At 40.4% G+C, this 21,642-nt stretch overlaps 1 protein-coding gene across 7 annotated transcripts in view; it reads left to right on the top strand.

The window, feature by feature from the left end:
- fhod3a (formin homology 2 domain containing 3a) overlaps positions 1 to 21,642 on the top strand; it is a 61,164-nt gene that overhangs the window by 15,265 nt on the left and 24,257 nt on the right. For 6 of the 7 annotated variants that reach the window (XM_040020948.1, XM_040020950.1, XM_040020949.1 and 3 more), the window contains exons 4-6: positions 18,998 to 19,065; positions 19,832 to 19,937; positions 20,907 to 21,001. In XM_040020948.1, the coding sequence (XP_039876882.1) occupies positions 18,998 to 19,065; positions 19,832 to 19,937; positions 20,907 to 21,001 (269 nt within the window). Of the gene's footprint in view, positions 1 to 18,547; positions 18,896 to 18,997; positions 19,066 to 19,831; positions 19,938 to 20,906; positions 21,002 to 21,642 lie in introns of those variants that run through there. The other variant, XM_040020952.1, reaches the window with a different exon arrangement.

Raw genomic sequence — 21,642 nt, 5'->3', positions numbered from 1 at the left:
TCACTGTCCTCAGCTTCAGGTTAAGAAGTTGTGGCCCGAACCTCATTATTTATACTTTCAACTGCTGCACTGTCTCTTTCAGTTGTTCTTTTAACTTTTAATATCTGCTTGTGCAGACTTCCACCTACACTCACATCCCTTCTGTCGGTCCATCACGCGGCCTGCCCAGAACCCTTTGTTTAAGGGTTCATTTTAGCTCCCTCTGTCACAGTCGAAGAGTTGTTGTGGATCGTGGCTGATGAGTACAGAGAGGCGGTTCTGGGGTGGGGGTGAAGTTGAGGTGTTATCTTTAGAAAGTGTTGACAGCACAGAAACACGTGAGGGAGGCAGCACAGTGGAGCCTCTTTGCACTAAATGTGAGAGTTAAAGGAAGCAAAGGGGTTGATTGATGGAGATCAGGGAGAACTGGGGGTATTAAAAGTTTAGAGGTAGGAAGGGAAAGGATGATGTGAAGTTTACCTCTTGTTGTACTTCTGATGGATTTTTCTGACTGCAGGAATTTTACATATGGACTAAAGCCAGTCAATCTGTAAATTCACTCTTTGTAAAAAATCGTACCAGGCTGCAAACCTGTTTATTTCTCCTGTTAAAGTTGGAAATTTTAATATTAGAATTATTGGTGATTGACTCGCTTTTTGAACTAGCCCCTAGTGGCAATTCAAGGAACTGCAGTTTTTGGCGGTTTCCCGTTTCCCGTGCAGAAACATAGACAGTAAGATGGACGTAGTTGCCGTCATGTAACTCATCAGTTTCTTGGGATGAGTGTTTTCACCGTGGTCATCTTGATGTTTTTAAACCAGATGTTACTAATAAAGGATGGATATGATTGTGAAATCAATATTCCGAGTGGCTAAGAACTGGTCAGTCACAAGCCAGTGAGCATACCGTAGATAATACTCCTTTCAGACTCTTAGAATGATCAAAATTCACAATATAGATTTAATGTTGTTCTCTGAATAACATGAATCAAGCGATGAGTCCATGAAGCCATCAGGAAAGTGTCCACTAAGTGCAGACTCAAGGCAGTTTTGCATTGGTGGCTTCACCAAACCTGGAAGCTACTAGAGGCGGGAATCACCCCACGATACGATATTATCACAATACTTGTGCAATACAGTATACTTCAGTTTTTAACATTTTGTGATATGCTAAGTATTGCAAATAACATATATTGTATTTTATCGTCTTTCTTTCTCTATGTTCTCAAACTCTGATTTATCCAGTAAGATAACGTTCTCGCACCTTAGTTTTGTTTTTTGGGGGTTTTTTGCTGAATGAGATGGTCAAACCTGCCAACACTGTCACTGAACTCCTGCCATAAATGCTGCCATAAAGACAGTCTGCTATTAAATACACTCACAATGCAAACGGCTTGCAGCCAGTTGAGTCGAGCTCCCTCATGTTGTGCTCATTGACAAAGAGTAATCAAGACCGATGGCAACATGTTGCCGATCTGTCTAATTTAAAAATTAGCAATTATTTGCAGACTTTTCTGATCATCTCTCTGAGAGTGATTGCAGTCAGTCCAAGTCAGACTGCAACTGTTTGCAGAAAGGTTGCCTCCTTTTGGATGCCCTGTGTAATCGCCTTACAGTCAAAAGTGATTGTGCATGGGCAATAATAAGCTAAGTGCGACATTGGTTTTTCAGCTGAGCTGATTTAATGTAAGTTTGCTCGGCTAATGTTATCTTAGGATGTTGGTGCAGAAGATTAGCCATTTTGTAGTATTCCCAGAATATATTTGCAGCTGATCAAACCCACAAACCCACACATGTGCAATGAGACTAAGTGCAATTGTCTTTTTCTGACAAAGTTGTATTTTTACTCAGTCGTATATAGCATTTGAATTCTATTTTATCCTATTGTATATATTATTGTATTGTGTATATAGTATTTTATTTTATTTTATTCTATTCTGTACAGTTGTGTACAGTATCTTATTCTTATTCTATTCCAGTGTTCTCTAATTTTTGCTATATAGCTTTGCACTGTCCACTTTCTGCTGTAACAAAACAAATTTCCCACGTGTGGGACTAATAAAGGTTATCTTATCTTATTTGATGTATTTAATTTTTTTAAAAAATGGATGTTTAGTGCCCCAGTATCGATACAATATTGCCAAGAAAAATATTACAATACTATCCTTTATCGATGCCCCACCTCTGAAAGCTACATCCTTCTTTTTACGCTGTCTATGAGCAGAACCTTCCAACTCTCAGGGCTCTGGACCTGAGCTTGAGGAAGTAAATGGTTTTAGATTCCCAAAGCTTTTGTTTCCCATGCGGCCTCATTTCCCAGCCTCTCCTCAAGTCAAAGGATATGCAGTAATTCAAGTGATCAAAAACAGCGAGGGTATGTTCTCTGACAGGTAAAGCTCCCTGTAATGAGTGGTACAGCAGGTGAAACAAAAGAGTCGGAGTGCAGAACAAAAGGCCTTGCATGTGTTTTGGACCCTTTTCAATCCCTTAGCACTGAGCTCTGGAATTTAGCCCTTTAAAAAAATTGGCTTGGATTTCTGCGCGCCAATTATCTGTCTCTAATCACCCCCCATCGTATTGTCAAGAAGAGGTGGAGGCCAGAGGTTAGGGTGGAGGGAAGTTTAACTCGCTTTGATTTTCGCGGGTTCTACTGTTACATAACAAACTAGCAACTCGTTGAAAACTTGAAGATTGTGTCTGTATCTGTCTTATCTTCGGCTCACTGCAGGATTCACACATCAGAATCTTCATTTCAGTTTCAGTTTTATAATTTGATCCTGCCTTTACTGAATAAAACAGGGCCCTATGCAAAAAACAACAAGAAAAAAAACAAACAAACGAGGGTTTACTACAGATATTTTAAGGATTTCATGGCATCAGTGAGAGTTAGAGAAATTACAATCTTTTTAAGCTTGCCAACAGGGTGGTCTTGAGTGATAAATGAGTAGTCACTACTTAGGCTAGATTTACTGACAGGACCTCTGTTCACTCTGGCTATAAGATGCTATATAAAAAGAAATGACTACAGCTGGTTCTGACAGCGATTTACTTCGTTGGTGTCCCCCTGCTGTGGGAGATAAGGCCGGGTAATGGCATGGTGTGGCATGGAGATAATGCTTGCTAATGGGTAAGCTGGGAGGGGGTATTGCTGCAGGACATCTGTGACTGAGCAGTCAAGTTGTTGGCATGGTGCCCTGTAATAACTGTGCTACCCTACTTTTTAATCCACCGTCCATTTGTCCCCTGTTGATGTTTCCCACCGTATTTTGAATTATATTATTCAAAAAGACTCAGCTGCAGTTGTTTAACCTCAACATTTCTTCCTTTTCCTGGGTTGCATTGTTTTTCCTCTGAATCTATATTTACTCAGCTCAGCTCCATATAATCTTCATGCTTCATTGTTCTGATAGACACCTGTGGCTTTGGCTCAAGAAGTTGTGCACTATCCTCCCGCTAACTTCTGAGTCAACAAAGATATTTTGCTTTGCTTATGAACTGTGTGCAAAGCGTTAGACAAGTTTAGTCCTGCCGCTCAGTCTGCTTCATCTATGCACAACCAGAGCGCCTTCTGTGAAAATGTATGTTTATGTGTCCATATTTGTATTTTTTCTGCACCACCACCACCTAAAATCAGCACTTCTGCATTCCAAATACAGAACACTGTGCTCTTATTTTAATGTGTGTTTCACAGAGAGAAGGAAGGAATGAAATAAAAAAAAAATAATAAAAAAAAAATATCACTCAAATAGTTTCCCCTCTACCCTCACCAGCAGCTGAGACCCTGAGGAGAGCCCACATGAGTCATGCTTTAGTTACTGCTGTTAGAGATGGAGAGATGTGCAGATGAGGCATTAGCGATGGAGGTGTAGTGGTGAAAAACTTTCCAGCAGTGGCTGCTGTAGAAAAGCCACCAGCATTTATCTTTTCTGTAGTCGTTCTCTTCTCCTGCTACACTAATGCTGTTTGACTTTATTTACACTTCAGTAGTAGATTATGTTGCATCTATTGCTAAAATTGGAACCTCTGGAAAAAGCACATGTGCAGGCAATGAAGGAGAATCCAGTTTGAGGGGATTAAATGTTTATAGTTGCATTGGCGCCAGATTTTCCAGCTTGCGGTGCACTTATGGAAATGTTCAAATTGATGATAATGAAAAAGAGCTTGCTAGCTAGCCTTTTAGAGAGAGGGAAGGTGCGAGTTTAATGACAAAGAGATTCGCATTTATGATTTTTGGTGGTTAATGTTGGTTTCTGGAAAGAATTGCAAGGCTTTATCTTGTCGATGTTTCCAACTTGTGGCTTAGGCAACCCTAAAGCAACCCTTTGGCAACTACTGTACAGGTCACTTGGGGAAACTGCGCATTTGCCAACCAGTTGGTAAGTGGTTAGGGACAAGTGGTTGAGGACGGGTCTCCAGTCCAGTCACACTGGCAACTACAGGCCTACAGGGAAAATGTACATTCCCCAAACAGCTGGCGAATGATTACTGAAGGTTGCTGGCTGTAAAATGTATTGCTAAAGCCTAGTCCCAGTCATGCATGCCAAGAGAGCGGTCAGTGACCTCCTGACAACCACAGGTTGCTAGGGAAAAATGTGTGTTCTCTCACTGGTTGGTGGGTTGTTGCAGGAAGGTGCTGGCAGTCGCCGGGTGAAACCGAATCTGAAGAGCTGCAATAGCAGGTCGCTGCTCTGCAACAGCACTGTTTTTATGACTGCTCGGACCAGGTGACAGCCATCAACCTCCAGTCCGCCAACTAGTCAGGGAATTACTAATTTCCCTAGCAACCAGAGGTTGCCAGAGGGGTTAACAATAGGTCTCTTGGCCTGTTTGACAACAGCTACAGTGTATTGTTGTCTCTTTATTAGAATACAGCTGTGTCTCATGTGGTAGAGCACGCTGTCTACCAGTCAGGTCAGTCTAAAGGTTTATCCTCTAATTCGTGTGTCGAAGTGCCCTCGGGCAATATCACATCCATCATAAACGCGCTGTATCTGTTTGTGTGTGTTTTGGGTGAACATGACTTGCAATAGAAAGCGCTGTTGGTGCTCAACTGAACAGAAATGTGCCATATTAGTACCAGACCATTTACGGTTTATAATTTAACATTTGGATGCAGTTTCATTTGACCTCACTGTTAAGTTTGAACTTACATCAGAGTATATTTTCATTTTCAACGTGCATTTCCCTCACAGTAAGGTCTTAAATGTATTTTGCAGAGGCAATGAAAAGTCCTTAAACTCTTAGGTTTTACTTGCTTATTCCTTCTCTCTAGCTTTAAGCCATCCGCTGAACATACAGGGAAGCTAGGTATTCATAGCTTTTATGGTTTTTCTGTGTAATCTGGTCTTGGTTTCCAGCTGTGTGTCTCCTTATTGATCCGCTGATGTGGTGTGGTGTGTGTTATAACGCTGTGTTTTCTGTGGATGTGGCAGGGTTTTCCCTACGCTCCAGTCATGCTGACAAACATTAGAAGGCCAACTGTTGCGCTGTGGCACAACATACTGCTTTTTGGGGTTAGCTCTCCAAAACCTCTGTGGGCTTAATGGAAGAAAGTAAGAAATATATATTGACATAGAGTATGTGTGTGTGGCTGTACGCTCTTGTGAGTGTTATGTCTGGGCTTGTTCGTATATGCACCCAAGTGTGCCGGCAAAAAGCTCTGGCTGGTCTGTTTTAATCATTTTGAAGGTATTACATAATGCAATAAAACATTACAATTACCCCGAGCTAAACATCCAGAATCAGGAGAATCTGCGGGCTTGGGATCTTATCCAGCTGTAGGGTTTCAGAGATGATGGGTTTAGGGGATGTGTGGAAAGAGACGGGGCGAGGGATGATTTCCAGGGAAATGGTAAAGCACTTAGGGAAAGAAACACAAGGGAAAAACAAAGCAAGGAGGAAATGCACCTGCCAGACAGAGCTGAAGCAGTGAGCCAGGATCTCTGAACGTCACAGCTCAACGGTTTGCTGACTTACAGGTGAAGAAGAGTAAAGCCAATATGGCACTGTTTTCTAGATTTAGTATATATTGTGGCTTTCTTGTTCAATAATGTGAACCTGCGTTGGAGTTAACAAAGGCTGAGAATTTCTGGCTGCTGTGCAACTTTTTTATGTTTTAAAACTTTATAATTGCCAATGACAATTTCTAAGTGTCTAAGATTAAGTAAAATCCAAATTCCCCTGCCTTTGCAAGCAACAACCCTGATCAGTGGTTGCAAATAGGTGCTATAGTGATTGCTTTGATTGCTAGCAGGTTCCTGCAAGCTAAGCTTAGCCAGTTAGCTGCTACCTTGGGTATTAAGCAATTTATTTGTTTTAGCAGATGACCTAAGGTTAGCTAATATTAGCTAGAAGAATGACAGCTGAAAAAGTCCTTTGACCATTGTTGGTGAAAATAGCCAACATCAGCAGGTCACCTGATTCATGGAGGAAGTGTTTGGTTTCATCGCACTCACTTCTGAGTATTAGCTAGCACTAGCTGCCTGTTAACATTTATGAACTACAATATTATGTACCAAATACTGTATTGTGTAGAGAAGCTCAGCTATTCACTCAAACTTAGTTACTAGTTAGTAACTAGTTAGTAAGTAACTAACCATATTGAGGTTATCTGTTGGTTATACTGGGCTTCTTTAATAGAGTGACTGGATTTGGCTGGACTGCTTCTAATATGATTTGAGTTCATGTTAGTTACTTCTATAAAGCCAACACAGAGAAATTCTGTAACACTGCTTCAGGTACACAAACTCTTTCCTTCTCAGAATTACACACAGGCACACACCATTAGCAGCCACTAGTACTCATACAGTAGGTCATGAGAACAAGAGGGGAAATAGTTTCAGGAAGATGTGATTGTGCTTATACACCACATTGGCATCTCTATTAGGGACACACAAAGGGAAACACAATATGCACATACACATAAGGGAGGCGTAATAACAAGCAATAGCGTGATGAGTCAGAGCAAAATTTCAACCAGCTAATCCACTCAGCGAGCAGGACGCTTCCTTCAATATCCTCTCTGTTTACTCATCCTCACTGCTGTTAGACTTTTGCTGGATTCACCCTCTGTGTTTAACGTGCTCACACTCTCTGCATCTGTTTTCCCTTTTCCTTTGATGTCTGCTGTCCATGCTCTTTTTGTCTACTGTCCATATATATATATATATATATATATATATATATATATATATATATATATATATGTCTGTTTCCAAGAACATTTGTTGAGAAGTAAATTTCAAAGCCAGCAAAAGAGTTTTGCAGCCATTTGAACCTCCTTTATAGAATCATGTGTTGGCTTTTTTGGAACAGTGTCACTTGGCACTATATGACCATCAGCACTCACTGTGAACTAACAACAAAACTGAATACGCAGCTCTGCAAAACCTAGTTTCTTTGCTCTTTGCCTTAATTATGACACGCATTGTCACTGCACATGCCCAGTGAATCCAGTCACTTGCAGCGATGTCGTCATGGAGCGTGAGAATGCGTAAGTCACAATGACAAAGGGTGGGGGAAGTGCAAGGGAAAACACTGGGCACTTGTTTCACGTGTGCACATTTGCATGTGGGCCCGGACACCAGAGTATTTCCCACAACCAGCTGTTGTGTCTGACTGCACACCAGAGAAAAAGACATATTACACTTCATATGAAAGCATTATTACAGACCAACTCATCAGCAGTTAAACAGCAATGCTTTTTAAAAGAAAAAATGTAAAGAAGTTGATGAAACCGGATTGTTTGGTGTAGCAGAAGTGTATTTATGAAAAATATGTGGTTAATTAGGAGAAAACATCACACTTACAAAGCACTATGACAAGGACGCTCACAAACTGTATATTAAAGATGGGCCTAGCTTATGAACCAGTGTGGAAGACCCTTAAACCTGTTTTTTTTCTGTTAGGGTCAGAAATCAGCAAAATCTTATTGGAAAATTAGCCCACGTATGACTTTATCAGCTCCTTCGCTATTTCTAGACCTCGCTGGATACAATGTAACATTCATTTTGTAAATTATTGTCCCATTAGAAACAAAAAGGATAATCAGACAGGGTAATGCACCCCTTATTTGTCTCATCCAGTTTCAAAACATTACAATAAATTGCTCAGCTCAAGGTTTCAGGGCTTCACTCACCAACAAACATCACTGTGACTGCATCCATCTTTTATATACAGTCTGTTAGCTACTGCTCTGGTAACACAGGGCGCCTGTAGGAGACGCTGGCTATATTTCTGTTTGTGTTGTGAGGGACTATTTATGTGTGAGTGTTTGGACTAATTCAGAGGTGCCAGGGGCATGTGAAGGGCACAGGGCACAGTGTGGTCTTGCAGTGCAGTGTGTGGGGACTTTGTGAGCATGCATATTTTTAGTTGTTCGAATGTGTTTATGTGGTCATGAGTTCCTTCACTGAAGACATCTGCTTTTGAGCTTCTTTCACAGCTGATAGCCTTCATCACGGTTCAAGGTTGTAGTCCGTAGCTCTTTTACGGCACAGATATTTAAGCACGTCGTTTACTACAAAGTTCTGTGTTTGCTGTTGTATGATCACGAATGGTTTCTCTGGGGACGAATTTATGGGAATTGTATTAAACTGCACATGCTGTTTATATGTGTTTTCCTTTCATTCCCTCTCAAACACAAACCCATAGCCCAGGCCTATGAGTTCTCTATCTGTACCATCAGCAGCCTCCAGTGCTTGTACTGCAGGCCAAGACCAACAGACAAAAAATAGACAGTCGCAAAATAACCGAGTTGTCCTCAGCAGTCTGACCTTTTCTGTCTGCCAATTTTCCTTTTCACTTCACTTGACATGTGACTGAAAGCACGCATTATTGTCCAAACATGAGGTTACAGCAGATGAAGTATTTAATCTTTTATGCCACTCTGCAGATGCATACATTCACGTAAATGGTGAGAAACGTGCGGTAAACAAAAGCAGGGTTACGGTTATGTAATTGCTAATCTTTCACTGGCTTTTACCTTAGATTGAGAGTTCAGTTACCTCAAATATCAATAACCGAATTAAATGAATTAAACAAATCTTCAATTTGTGTATAAACTTTTTTATTGTTATTATTAATATTATAGAATTTTACTTGATTTAAAGTGAAGTGAAAACAAAAACAACATCTCATCTAGTTGATTGTTGTTTAATTTGACTGAATGTAAAGTGTTACAGGGCAGCACGCACACAGAGTGCACCTCCTGACCTGAACAAAGCTTGAACCTAGTGTCCGGGGCTGTTACAGTATGCTTGATACCCTGCTCTCCTATATTTAGCGTGACACCGGCACAGAGAGGGAAAGACTTCCTGGGATTAAATCAAGCTCTCCAGCGTGCCATTACACTTCATCCTCCTCGCACTTCTTTATTTTAGATCACACTGATCAGACCTAGTTTAAAGCCAGCTGACTGATCGGCCCAGACAGCCGCATGGGGGCTTTTTTTTTTTTTTTTTTTTTTTTTTTTTTTAAGGGGTGCAATGAAATCCACCAGAAACACGAGTCAGCGGTTATAACTGAGATTAAATGTAGGGCTACCAGCTGTGACCCTTCTCTTGGCTGGCCAGTAGACAGTTATACCCTGCAGAAAAATATTACCCTTGGTTGACCTCAGTGCATAGTTATCTGTAAATATCCCATGCCTAATAATGACGTGTCACACTGACCCCCCCGCTCAAAGCACATACAGTAGAAGAAATGGTTTATGTGTACTCTTTGTTGGTAGAGAGGTTACATTTGTTTATTTGGTGTATCGGGGATTGTAATGGGGTTTCCCCTTAGCCTGCATGTATTTCCTTTGTAGACACTCTTCTTCTTCTTTTTTTTCCTTTTCCAATGAATGGCTATAGCTGAGCTTAATTATGTTCAGTATTTAAGCTACAGAGTGACTTGAAAAGGATCAGAAAAGGGAAGCAGAAGGATCGCAGAGGTAGCATATGTATCATAGGGGTTTACCGTCAGCACTATGTCAATCTGTGGTGCCAACGGGATTTATGGTGGGCGGAGCTAGGGTCGGTACAGTAAGCAACATCCCCCCCCCCGAGTGAGGGCTAAATATTTAGTTACTGGAAATTTCAAGTTTGACAAGTTTGACGCTGAGCTTAGAGCCAGCACCTTGTGGCTGTAAAAGGAGCTGCAGGTTTTTAGTCTACTCATCAATTTGCAGAATTGTTTAATGGTCATATATTTTTAGCCTCGGGAGCTACTGGGAGCTTTTCAATATTTACAGTTTGGAAAAATTATTGATCTCACATAAACCATATGGAATGACCATATAAGGAATATACAGGTTCTATGGCATCAGAAAGATACAAAAGTAGAAAAAAAACTGTCTGACACTAAGTGTTCAGAGCAGTCTGAAGCCTGAGCTTTTGGCTTGTAGGGATTATTTCCACATGTGCTGACCTCAGGATATCTCTGGTTGGCGCTTGATTTTTTCATATAAGAAATATTGCCAAGTTGATCTCTGTTGTATCACACTCTGAATTAAAAATTATTGTTCATGCCTTTTAATAAAAAAAAAAAAAAATCTCATTTAAATTGTTGTAATTCCTCCATCATTTGTCTCAACAAAGCATCATTGGAAAATCTGCAAGTTGTTGCAGAAAGCTACTAACAAAGTCTTCTGCCTCCCCATCAACTTCAGAGTCCTTTTTAGGATTCTGCTTTTTGACTCTTGGGCTCTGCATGGACAAGCACTGCCATACATCAGTGAACTTTTACATCCATACATCCTCAGCAGGTCCCTGAGGTCTTGTGATCATGGCCTGCTGGCTATGAATCATACAAGGCTAAGAACTACAGGAGACAGAGGTTTTACCACACTGGGCCCCAGACTGTGGTCTAAGCCTGAGATGGGTGGTTTCTTTTAAAAGTAGCTAAAAGCTTATCTTTTTAAACTTGCTTTTAGTTAACTTCTTTTTCTTTTTTAACATTTTTTGTTGTGAAGCACTTTGTGATATTTAATGATATTTAAATAAACTCTTACATACTTACTATTTAAAACTTTGGCCATGTTCATGTGCATTTACTGCTCTATAACAGGATATATAACACATATATAACACTGAATAAATATAATAGATCCACCTGGGGACAGGATGATCTAAGCCACTGCTGACATATTGCCACTTTAGTCGTTGAGCAAACTAGCTAGCATAAAATTGTTAGCATGTCTAATCTGGGTTCTGTCTAGCAACCCATAAGAGCATCAGTTAGCTCCCACATGCTCTACTATGCTAACCAGTCAATGACTTTGCCTGTTTCCTGTTTATGTTAGGAGGAAGCTCATTTTAGAGCACTTTTTCTACAATGAAGTATCTGCTGTGGCTAAAAAAAGAAGTGCACAGAGTAAATCCAGTATCTTATTTGATTCTTGTGATTGTCTTTCTGTCTTATGATAGTAGCAGATTGTTTTTTTCCCTTGCTAATGCCAATTAAGCGCAAGTAGAACACAGTTACCTTGTGTAACAAGTGCCACAAAAAACCATGCAGTTTGAGTGTAACTGCAGAGGATTAGGTCTAGCGTAGCCTGAGCTGGCCTGTGTGTTTTTCTGTTTGGAGATGTGTAGATGGCGCAGGAAATGTTGAGGGATTAGTCAAAGCTAAAGGGTCACAGCGCTAATCTTATTATGGCAGGAATAGAAGGAGCGATCTGACCACTCCTGAACAACTTAACAGGCAGCCTGGGCACCAGGGGAATCCCTGCTTCCCCGCTGACAACACGGACGCGTGCGACAGTCAAGGCTCTTCCATTACATTATCTGCTATTATATACTCACTTCAAAATACAATGTTTTGTGTTACTGGATGGGAAAAACAAGGACTGACTTTAACACACAGCAGATATCTTATCTTAAGATCTTCTTCTGTTTGCTCTCATTTGTGGTATTTAAGAAATTTTAAAATGTAAACTGAGCTCCAACAGTAGCAGTAACAGTTAGTTCTTATTAAGTTATAGACTCTGCACATGGTGGAGGATTTTTATACGTTGTGCAACATAATTAACGGGGATGAATGTTCATTTTCAGTTCAATATTTTACATTGGTGTCTTCCTTTAAGGCCACCCTCCCTGTTTGGATTAGCTAACCCTTAGCAAACAGATTACGAAGCTGGTAGACCTTCTGTACGCCTGAGATGATCATATTAAGGATGACAGCACTCTGCCTCATCATAAAGATCCAATAGAGGAAAAAAAAAGCCTGATGTTTTGCTGTATTTAACACAAGCATCCATCAGTGCAAGATTTACAACAGTGAAAGGGCAAAGGCTGATTTTTAAGTTGAGACAGAGAGTCGTAAACAGGGGGCGACTAGTTCAGGAGCAGAAATAATTCCTTCTTTCCACTTACTTCAAGAAAATTAAGATTTTAAGATGGAGAACTGGCGCTAAATGGTCTGACATACTGCAGTGCATGTGAGGTCATGGTGAAATAGCGTGGACGAGAACTGCAAGTCCTCCAAAACAAAACAGTAAAACTCCAAGCGGACCCATAAATGAAATGTGCCTTTCTGTCTTTGCTTCATCTGCCTCTCTTCACTCAGCAAACACAGGCAAAGGCTTACACGTGGGCACACACACACGGTCACTCACAAGCACACGCACAAGCCACAATGGCACATCCCAGTGAGTCTTTTAGCTTTTCTTGAGACAATAATAAAACCCAGCGCCAGGAAAAAAAGAGAATGACAAGTAAAAGAGACGTGGAAATCATCATTTTTCTTACCTTCCTAAGTTTTCCCTGGGTCTGTGTCTTTTTGGACAAATGGCATTTAGTTAATTCTTCCATTAAAACGATGCAGGCACTGAAGCCATATTGTCTGGTTATGGTAGTTAAACGTAAGAGAGGTTCACGTTTGAATTATTTTCAGCTTGTCAGCGGTGTTAAGACAGCTGGAGGCCTTTTTCAGAAATGGGTCTATTTATATTTAGCATGTCAAACTCTATTTACTCTGGAGAGAAGGAGTAATTATGGTGACAAGACTTAGTTAAAATCAGGTGATTGCTGTGACTGCACGAGTGATGTAATAGGTATGTAGGCTGAGGCTGTTGTTTCACCTGTGCACAGCTGAGACTCAACCAGTGCTTCTCCAATCATGTGTTTCCTTTCTTACACTTGTTACTTTGATTGTATAAATGCATTCATACTTGTAAGGGAATGCCCAGACGGTGTATTCTCACTGGTCAAAAAATATGGAACACTTCGCCACCTCATATTTATACGGTGGCCCTAAGAGGCCAAACGGACTGCAATTTAAGAAAAACGCTGCAAAAGCACACAAAACACAATGGAAATAGGAAAAATGAAAAAGAAATAGGAAAAAACAGATTTCCAAAAGCACAAGGGAAGTGTTTCTGGGGAGACAATAACCCGACGGACCAGTTGCAGGAACCAAAACATGCTAGGTAAGTGTGTTTTAATCTCACGATTCATATAATACTGGTGATGGATTTTTAGGCTAATAGTTAGGCTAACACATTTACCTCTCATCTTTTCTTTCCTCACAAAACCGATAGATCCTCCACTTCTTTTAAGTGTCTCCCAGCGCAATTCTTAGCGTATTTTGGTTCTTGCAACTGGTCCGTCGAGCTATTGTCTCCCCAGAAACACTTCACTAGTGCTTTTGGAAATCTGTTTTTTCCTATTTCTGTTTTCTTTTTTCCTATTTCAGTTGCGTTTTGTGTGCTTTTGCAGCGTTTTTCTTATTGCTTCTTAAGTTGCAGTCTGTTTGGCCTCTCAGGGCCACCGTATGCTTGCCATCTTACATCTGGAAAACAAAGAAATTGTGAAAGGCTTGAAAGAAACAAAATACAGAGATGAACACTAAAAATTCAGCAAAGACCTTTAGTTTTTCCATCTACTGTTCACCTCATGAGAAATGCTCTCATTAGAAGGGTGGCTGTCAAGAAGCCATTCTTAAGGAGGTGAAACGTATTAGCTAAATTATGCATTCATACTAAAATTTGATCTGGCAGCAGATCAGATTTTAATGAAATGATTTGTCCCGGATGACCGTTCGAGCCTTCTGGAGTTTAATTCTCATTAGTTTGTCCAGTGCAGCCAACCAGTTTTTTCTGTACTTCACACATTAATGTAAACTATCAATTGAATTTGAGTCATGAGCTGGAAGAGCTACTACGTCACTGACATTCTGGTTTCCTGTACTTCACCTTTATGCATTAGCTAACTTTAGGATCAGGAAAGTCATTTAACATAAAGTCAGCTCATATTGTAAAACCTGTATTCCCTGTTTCTAAATGACTGAATGAAAGTTTGATATTTTAATATAGTAATGTGTCAGACCCACACTCAGACACCGTCCATGTATCTATGCTCTTGCTTGATTTGGAACAGCCAACGTTCATTTTTGCAAAACACCAGAATAGTTCAAAACAAGTCCAGTCCTATCAGTGCTGCTGACATGCTCCTGATGCATGGCAGACATTTGGTAAAGGTTACACCAACAGGCCCATTAGTGGCCTGATGACAAAAATTACATGTGACTGTCTGAATGAACCGTGACACTCAAGAGTCAGACATTTTTACATCAAGTGGCCACTTGATTTCCAGGGAAACCTAGAGAAGGGAGAACCAGGAAATCAGCCTAAACTGGCTAAACTTACAGCAGACCCATGCATGTGATTTCTTATGTATAAAAACATTCACTTGTATATGTGTACTCAGTTCTCTCGCATGCTTTTATTGTTGTATGTTGACTGCCTCTTAGCACTAATCGCTGGATGATTTGACTTGAGTATTTCTGCTGCAGACTATCACAGATATATAGTATTTCATGAATGCTGATCTCACAGAAAAGAGACACAGGCCTGTAATTCTTCGCCTGCATGAGGAATGATAATGATTCTGACCCTGGCCTTGGGTTAGCCTTGCCTAGCTTAGCAACGGTTACCACTGAGCTCCAGACAGCAGGGCAGACTGGAAGGCTCCGGAGCCAGGCTGGCCCACGTGCGGTCCCACATCAGGGGGCATGCACCCTGTCTGTCCCTGCTCTTACATCTATACCTTTTTACCCAGCCTCCCCCCAAAGAAGGGAATTGGAGGATTTGTCATCAACACACAAACACACACGCACGGGTTTCCAAACCCCCTGCTGACACACAGTGGAATGCACAACTGTTTATGCACACAAAGGGACAGTATGGACACCCAGATAAACAGATGTTGGGCTTAATACAGAGCACTTAGGAAAATTATTCTTGCAGTCTGTAGTCATAAGAGGTGGAAAATCAAGAGTAACATTTAGCAAAGCATCTTTATGGCATGGTCTTGCCAAATATTTAACTTTATTGTTTTCATCAGTAGTATTTGTTGTTTCTCAACCCTTTAGCATACAGACAGTATAAAGCACACATGAAAACTCAATCCCAGCACATAATGCCCTGAGAAGAACCCCCTCCCCCCAAAATCCCTAATGAATCACAAGGAATATTAGACTGTAATATGTCTGTACTGTTATTCCACTACAGAGGGTACTCTGCTTACCTGTGCAATCAAACATTTTTCTGTGATGAACTGCAGCCATAGAAGTGTAAATGATGAATCCAAGTCTGAAAAGTGAGGTTAACATAAAAGTTCTTAAAACATCTTTTTAAATGCCTATCAGGGCACAAACATACTCATCTCAAGGCTTCATAACCAGATTTCACTAATCAACGGATGAAGTCACTGTGGGTACATCTATCTTTGTCCAGTCTACAACAGAGGACTACAACAGATTTCCACTGACATCCGGCCTCCGTGGTGCTTATTTCATCATCATGCATGACCTTCCAAAGAGAGGCTGTCAATGACAGTGTGATTGTTCACAGAAAGTAAATGTTAGTTTCATCTCTTCTTCATTCATTGTTACAGGTCTGTAATCCAGTGATGATACAGTCAATGCAAAAGTAATAAAAAAGACGGTACTGCAACTTCAGATACATCTGGAACTTTGTAAAAAAAAAAATGGTAACATTATCTAAAACATTCTAATTTCTGGAGTTTAGTATAAGTCAGGACTAAGTGTGCCATGTTTTGAATTTAACTGCCCATCTTTGGCCCTTTATTTGGTAAAAACAAATGTTTTTGTTGTTTTGCTATGTCAAATTATATGAAAAAGAAAGTTCTTTGAAGTTTACAGGCATCATTTATGGACAGCTTTTTTGATGTCCCACCCAATGTTCCCTCTAATTTTTCATGTGTCTGAGCGAACACACATACTCCCTGAGTACCACTGTGAGCGTCAGCAGACGTGTGCACTGTGATCAACGCCAGCATCGAATCCATCCAAGTTACATGGTTTATTAAAATAATCAAATTACAGCATTTACATTTACTTTTAATTAACTGCTTACACTGAAAATTAAAAAAAGAATCTTGTTCATGATCTGTGTAGTATGTTAACACTATTGGAAGTAAAAAGAACTTGAACTCCAATTTTGAAAACAAAACTTTATTTTTCTTTTTCTTTCTTTTTCTTTTCTTTTTTTAAATAAAGCTCTGACTTGTATTATGAGTATGAGTCTGTGGTCTGGGAGAGAGTCCTGTAACTCTCTGTCTGCAAAATACAGAATATAATGGCCACTGTTGGGCAATTAATTATATAGTTACTTCTTCAAAAAAAAGTAACTGAGTTATGCAAACAACAAAGTTTTTTGCAGCTGTTTACCTAAAAATGCAGCCAAGGTGTTTTTTTTAATAAACATTTCAAACTATTTACAGAACAATCAGCTGTTCTGCATCAAGTTTGATGCCACACAAATTATTTGTGTCACTCCAAAAAATAATTTCTGTCCACTATGAGATGAAGGAGAACAACAGCCTGACACCTGCAGGCCTGACAACAGGAGATGTATCACTCCTGTAACACCTGTAACATTCAGCAGTCGCCTCGTTGTTCTGGCACACACAACAAAACTATTGACTACACTACACACTAACTACACAAGATTTGCGCTAAACGTTGCAAATCTCTCACATCTCAAAACACCGCCGTCACTCCTAAAACTTGCCCCCTTCCTAAACAACTAAATGCCATGTTGCCATATCATTTTTTCATTGGTCAACATGATACATTTTTCGACCAATAGGAAAGGCTGGGGGGTTTGATGGTTTTGTTTTTGCTCACAGGCGGAGAGCGCTTTTGTTTCGTAATAAAGCTGTTCTGTGTACGACAATCATTTCTGGAGCTTGTCTTGTTCAACCAGTCTGATGTAGATTTGCTGCTCTTCTTGGGTTCATTGTCTTGTTGCATTAACCAATGTCAGCCAACCGTTAAGTGCTAGACGGATGGTTAGAATTCACAATAACTGCGAGGTGTCCAGGTCCTATGGCTGCAAAAAACAAGCTCACCACCCCTGCACCACAGTACTTGATAGCTGGTATGTTTGTGATGATATGCTGCATTTCGGTTTACTCCAAACGTGGTGTTGTGCATTATAACCAAACATTTTCACATCTGTTCAAAGGACATTGCTCCAGAAGTCTTGCGATTTGTTCGGATACACCTTTACAAATGTGCACATATGTTCTTTTAAAGAGAAGAGACTTCCTCTTGGCAATTTTTAAAAACAAGCCATACTTTTTCAGTCTTCTTCTATTTGTACTGTCAAGAATTTTTACATTTAAAAATGTTAACATGTTAAGTGAAGCCTGTAGAGTCTGAGACGTAGGTGTAGAACTGCATTTTCCTGGCACATTAACTCTTGGGGGAGATCTGCAACTGTCTTGAATGTTTTTCCACTTTTTAATATTTTTTTCTTATTAGACTTCAAACAGTTTGGAAATTACTTTGTAACTCTTCTCAGATTAATTGGCAGCAGCAACTGTTTCTGTAAGATCATTGCTGATGTTGTCCTTACTTGGCGTTGTGTTGACGCACATCTGAATGCTCCAAAACAGCAAACTGCCAAAATACTGCTTTTACAGAGGTACTCACACTTGCTGATAATCAGTTAATCAAGTTAATTTGATTAGCAGCACCTGGCTGCTATTTACCTTCTTAATTCCTATGGAAACAGTAAGAGTGCACTTAGTTTTTCCACACACAGTCTCTACATTTTGGCTTAATTTTTGTTAAATAATGACACAGATGTAACATGTCATGTTTTGTCATTCATCTTAGGTTTTAATTACCCAAATTTGTGTTATTTTTAAGTTTAGTTATTTCACTTTTAAGAAATAACTAGATGAAAGTTAGTAATCTTAACTAACCATTATTGCTGTAAAACTTGTTCTTAATCAACTATTATATAATAACTAATATGTTATATAATCATATGACCTTAAACAATGGTTATTATAGACTGTTGCCAGTCATTTTAAGGCCTGTTGTAGAAGTACAGCGATAACGTCTTTGTGTTCATGGATAGAAATAACAATAATATCAGCATCATGATATACGAGCCTTTAGTTCTGAGTGGTTTCCGTGTCGTGACCTGAATACCTCAGCGATGAAGCCAAGCCAGCAGCTCATTAACATTCCAATACAGCCCTAATCACCACTGCAACTGTGTGTGTGTGTGTGTGTGTATGTGTGTGTGTGTGTGTGTGTGTGTGTGTGTGTGTGTGTGTGTGTGTGTGTGAGAGAGAGAGAGAGAGAGAGAGAGTCAGAGAGAGGGGAAAAGAGAGATCATGCACGTGTTGCTCCACGAGCGAGGACGCGGTGAAAGTGTTTGATGAAGTGCCTGCCTCAGGTGATTACAGCCGCGTGGGGTGATTGGTTCCATCGAATCGTACCTCTCCTCTCACATCTCGGATGCTGTTGCGCAGCTTTTTTGCACAGCTGAGGCTCGTTTTGCTAACAAGTTTTATTGATCGACTCATCGGAATGAGAAGTATGAGGACTGGCGAGAGATGAAAGATGCGCAAGCAAACATAAAAGGCAGCAAAAACGAGTGCGAGAGCTTTAAGGTGGAGACGTTTTATTCGTTATGGTTATGCATACGTTCCCATGTTTGTTCATTTAACCTCAGATAACCATCTATGTGTCTTTTTCTGTCTGTCCCTCTGCAGAAAGACTATATAACTCCAATGGACGTGACTTGAGAAGAGCACTCTTCTCTCTAAAGCAAATTTTTCAGGTAACACACTCTCTCACACACACACACACACACACACATTTTTCAATGCAATTACCGTGAGTACATTGTTGCAGAATACAGTCGGTTATTGTGGCCACTGTGTGCTTCTGTGATGACAGGATCTCCATCAACGTGGCGTTTCTCTCTCTGTCTTTGTGTGTGCATGTGCGCGTGTGTGTGTGTGTGTTTGCATTGAAATTTGTGTGGGAATCTTTTATTTTAAGTGGAGAAGAGTTAGCCACTTTAAAAAAAAGAAGAGCTCTGCAGCACAAACAGAACAGAAGCACTCCGTATGTAAAAAGACAGTGATTCAGCAAAAGGAGCAGCACTGTGCAAACTTCCAGATTGTTCAAAAAAGTGCAGCATTCAAGCTATTAAAAGTGGCCCTTTTTTTGCAACTAAACACTAAATAAAAAACCCTCCATGCAAGCTCCATGCTTATTTCCTACCACCTTCTCCTCAGAGGATGCCTGAACCTGGAGCTTTAACGGTGCACATGAAGGTGTTTTTGTTTCTTTAAGAAATGACACATAAAAAGCAGAAAACTGTAAAAAACCATGTCTGCTGACAAGTGTGAGTGTGTATACCAGCTGGTGTGATCCCAGAGGAGGGTTCGAAAATCTGTGTTGTGTCAACTTAAATCTTAAACCTCCACATCACTGACATCAAGTGGCAACACAAGAAAATGCATTAACTGCATCCACGAAATTACGAGCTCGGTTCTGGTTATCCCGTGCTTCCTCTATTTGTGCTCATTTTCCTTCAGGATGACAAAGACCTGGTCCATGAGTTTGTGATGGCTGAAGGTCTGACGTGTCTCATCAAGGTGGGAGCAGAAGCTGACCAAAACTACCAGAACTATATATTAAGAGGTATGGTCTCTTGCATGCTGCATAATGATATATGCTAAGAATAATAACAATAATATACTACATGCTTAGATCAGGGGGGTCATTCTATCTTTCTCTGGGGCGACACTGTGAAATGGGACTCACATCAAGGGCCAGACATTTATTTTAACATGTTTTTAAATCCTGTATAACAATTAACAAACAAGATCAAATGATATCTGATGATTCTATTGCCTGAAATTGTCTGCACATAAAAATAAAATTTGCCCGTAGTTCTCAGTGAAAGGACTGGCCTCTGAGAAATTTACCGTGCTGTAGTCGTGTGCCTCTGTGGCTCAGTGACTTTTTAAAGCAAACACTCAGTCTTTATGGCTCTACATCTTTGCCGGCGTGTGGACAGAAGCATCCAAGTGAAGACAATAATTACGGAGACACAGGCTCTTTCCCTACCCTGTCGAGATGTGGGCTTTTCAGAGTTCCACTTCTCTTGAAATAGCCTGCATTCAGCATCAGCTTTTCCTTTGTGTTTCTCAGCTAGTCTAGGCACATGTGGTCATGACGGCATGTCACGACTGATTTGGACATGTTACTTAGAAGATATGCATGAAAAATAAAATTGTAAAAATGAGAAACAAATGCAGAAAAACTGCATTTCGAGTGCTTTAAACAGAGTTTTTAACCCTATTATTATTTCTGCTGAATATTATTATAAGATGGCAATACAAAAAGAGCAATGTAATGGAATTAAGTCATGTTTGTCACTCAGAGGTTTTCTATGGAGCTGTTAGTCATGGTTGGTGCCATCGTTGTCATGACTGATTGATTTTCTCAGCATAATCAGAATCACTGCTGTCACTGTAACTGATATTATCACTGTTATTTAATTCATTTTGGTTCTTTTTTATTTATTTCATCTTATTTTATTTTATTTTACAACAAGTTCTCAGTCATCTTTCCGTATACTTTTCTGACTTTTCCTTTCTTCCTCAGCTCTCGGGCAGATCATGCTCTACGTGGACGGGATGAATGGCGTCATTGGCCATCCTGAGACAATCCAGTGGCTCTACACTCTCGTTGGCTCGAAGGTATCAAGTCAAGCATACATCCTAAAAAACTCAGAGGACACACACACACACCACCCTGACGTTGGTTAACCAGCCATTGTTTGCAGAACATTATTTTTAGCGTTTATCCAAAGAAACACACACAAACACATACCCTAATGATTGTGTTGTGTGTTTCCAGCTGTGGGTGGCGGCTTCTGTTGGTTTTGTGGTGTCCTCGTGCACTAGGCACCAAGACACTCATGCTGGGACTGTTTTCCCTACACTACCACCCCCCAGGTTTCACTGTTGTCGCCAGCGTGAGAACATATAGCAATAAAATCTCCAGAGGAGGCGCCTTCCGTGTCGAACGCTGGAGTAAAAGCATTCAAAACCCCTTCTTCGACTTGAAGCGATCTTCTAGTTCACAGCAGATGAACCACAGGGCTGTAGGCGTAGCCACCCTGCACTCTCCCTTTCATCCAGGGCAGTTCTAGTGGAATTTGGCCTGCGATTATTTCCTCAAAACAATGCGCTAGACCCCTGTTGCTCCTCCTGCAGACTACGGGCCCGTAGGATGATGGTCCCACCATGAGTAAAGGGAGTTGCTCGCCAACAAGACATTGCCCCATGTCTTGCCCTAGACATTGGCATACTATCAGACTATCTTAGGTGGGATAAAT

The sequence above is a fragment of the Simochromis diagramma genome, unplaced genomic scaffold (genome assembly GCF_900408965.1).
Source record: "Simochromis diagramma unplaced genomic scaffold, fSimDia1.1 OVJJ01000753.1, whole genome shotgun sequence".
NCBI classification, from domain to species: domain Eukaryota; kingdom Metazoa; phylum Chordata; class Actinopteri; order Cichliformes; family Cichlidae; genus Simochromis; species Simochromis diagramma.
Note: the sequence above shows the minus strand (reverse complement) of the source record. Positions and strands in the feature narration are given on the sequence as shown.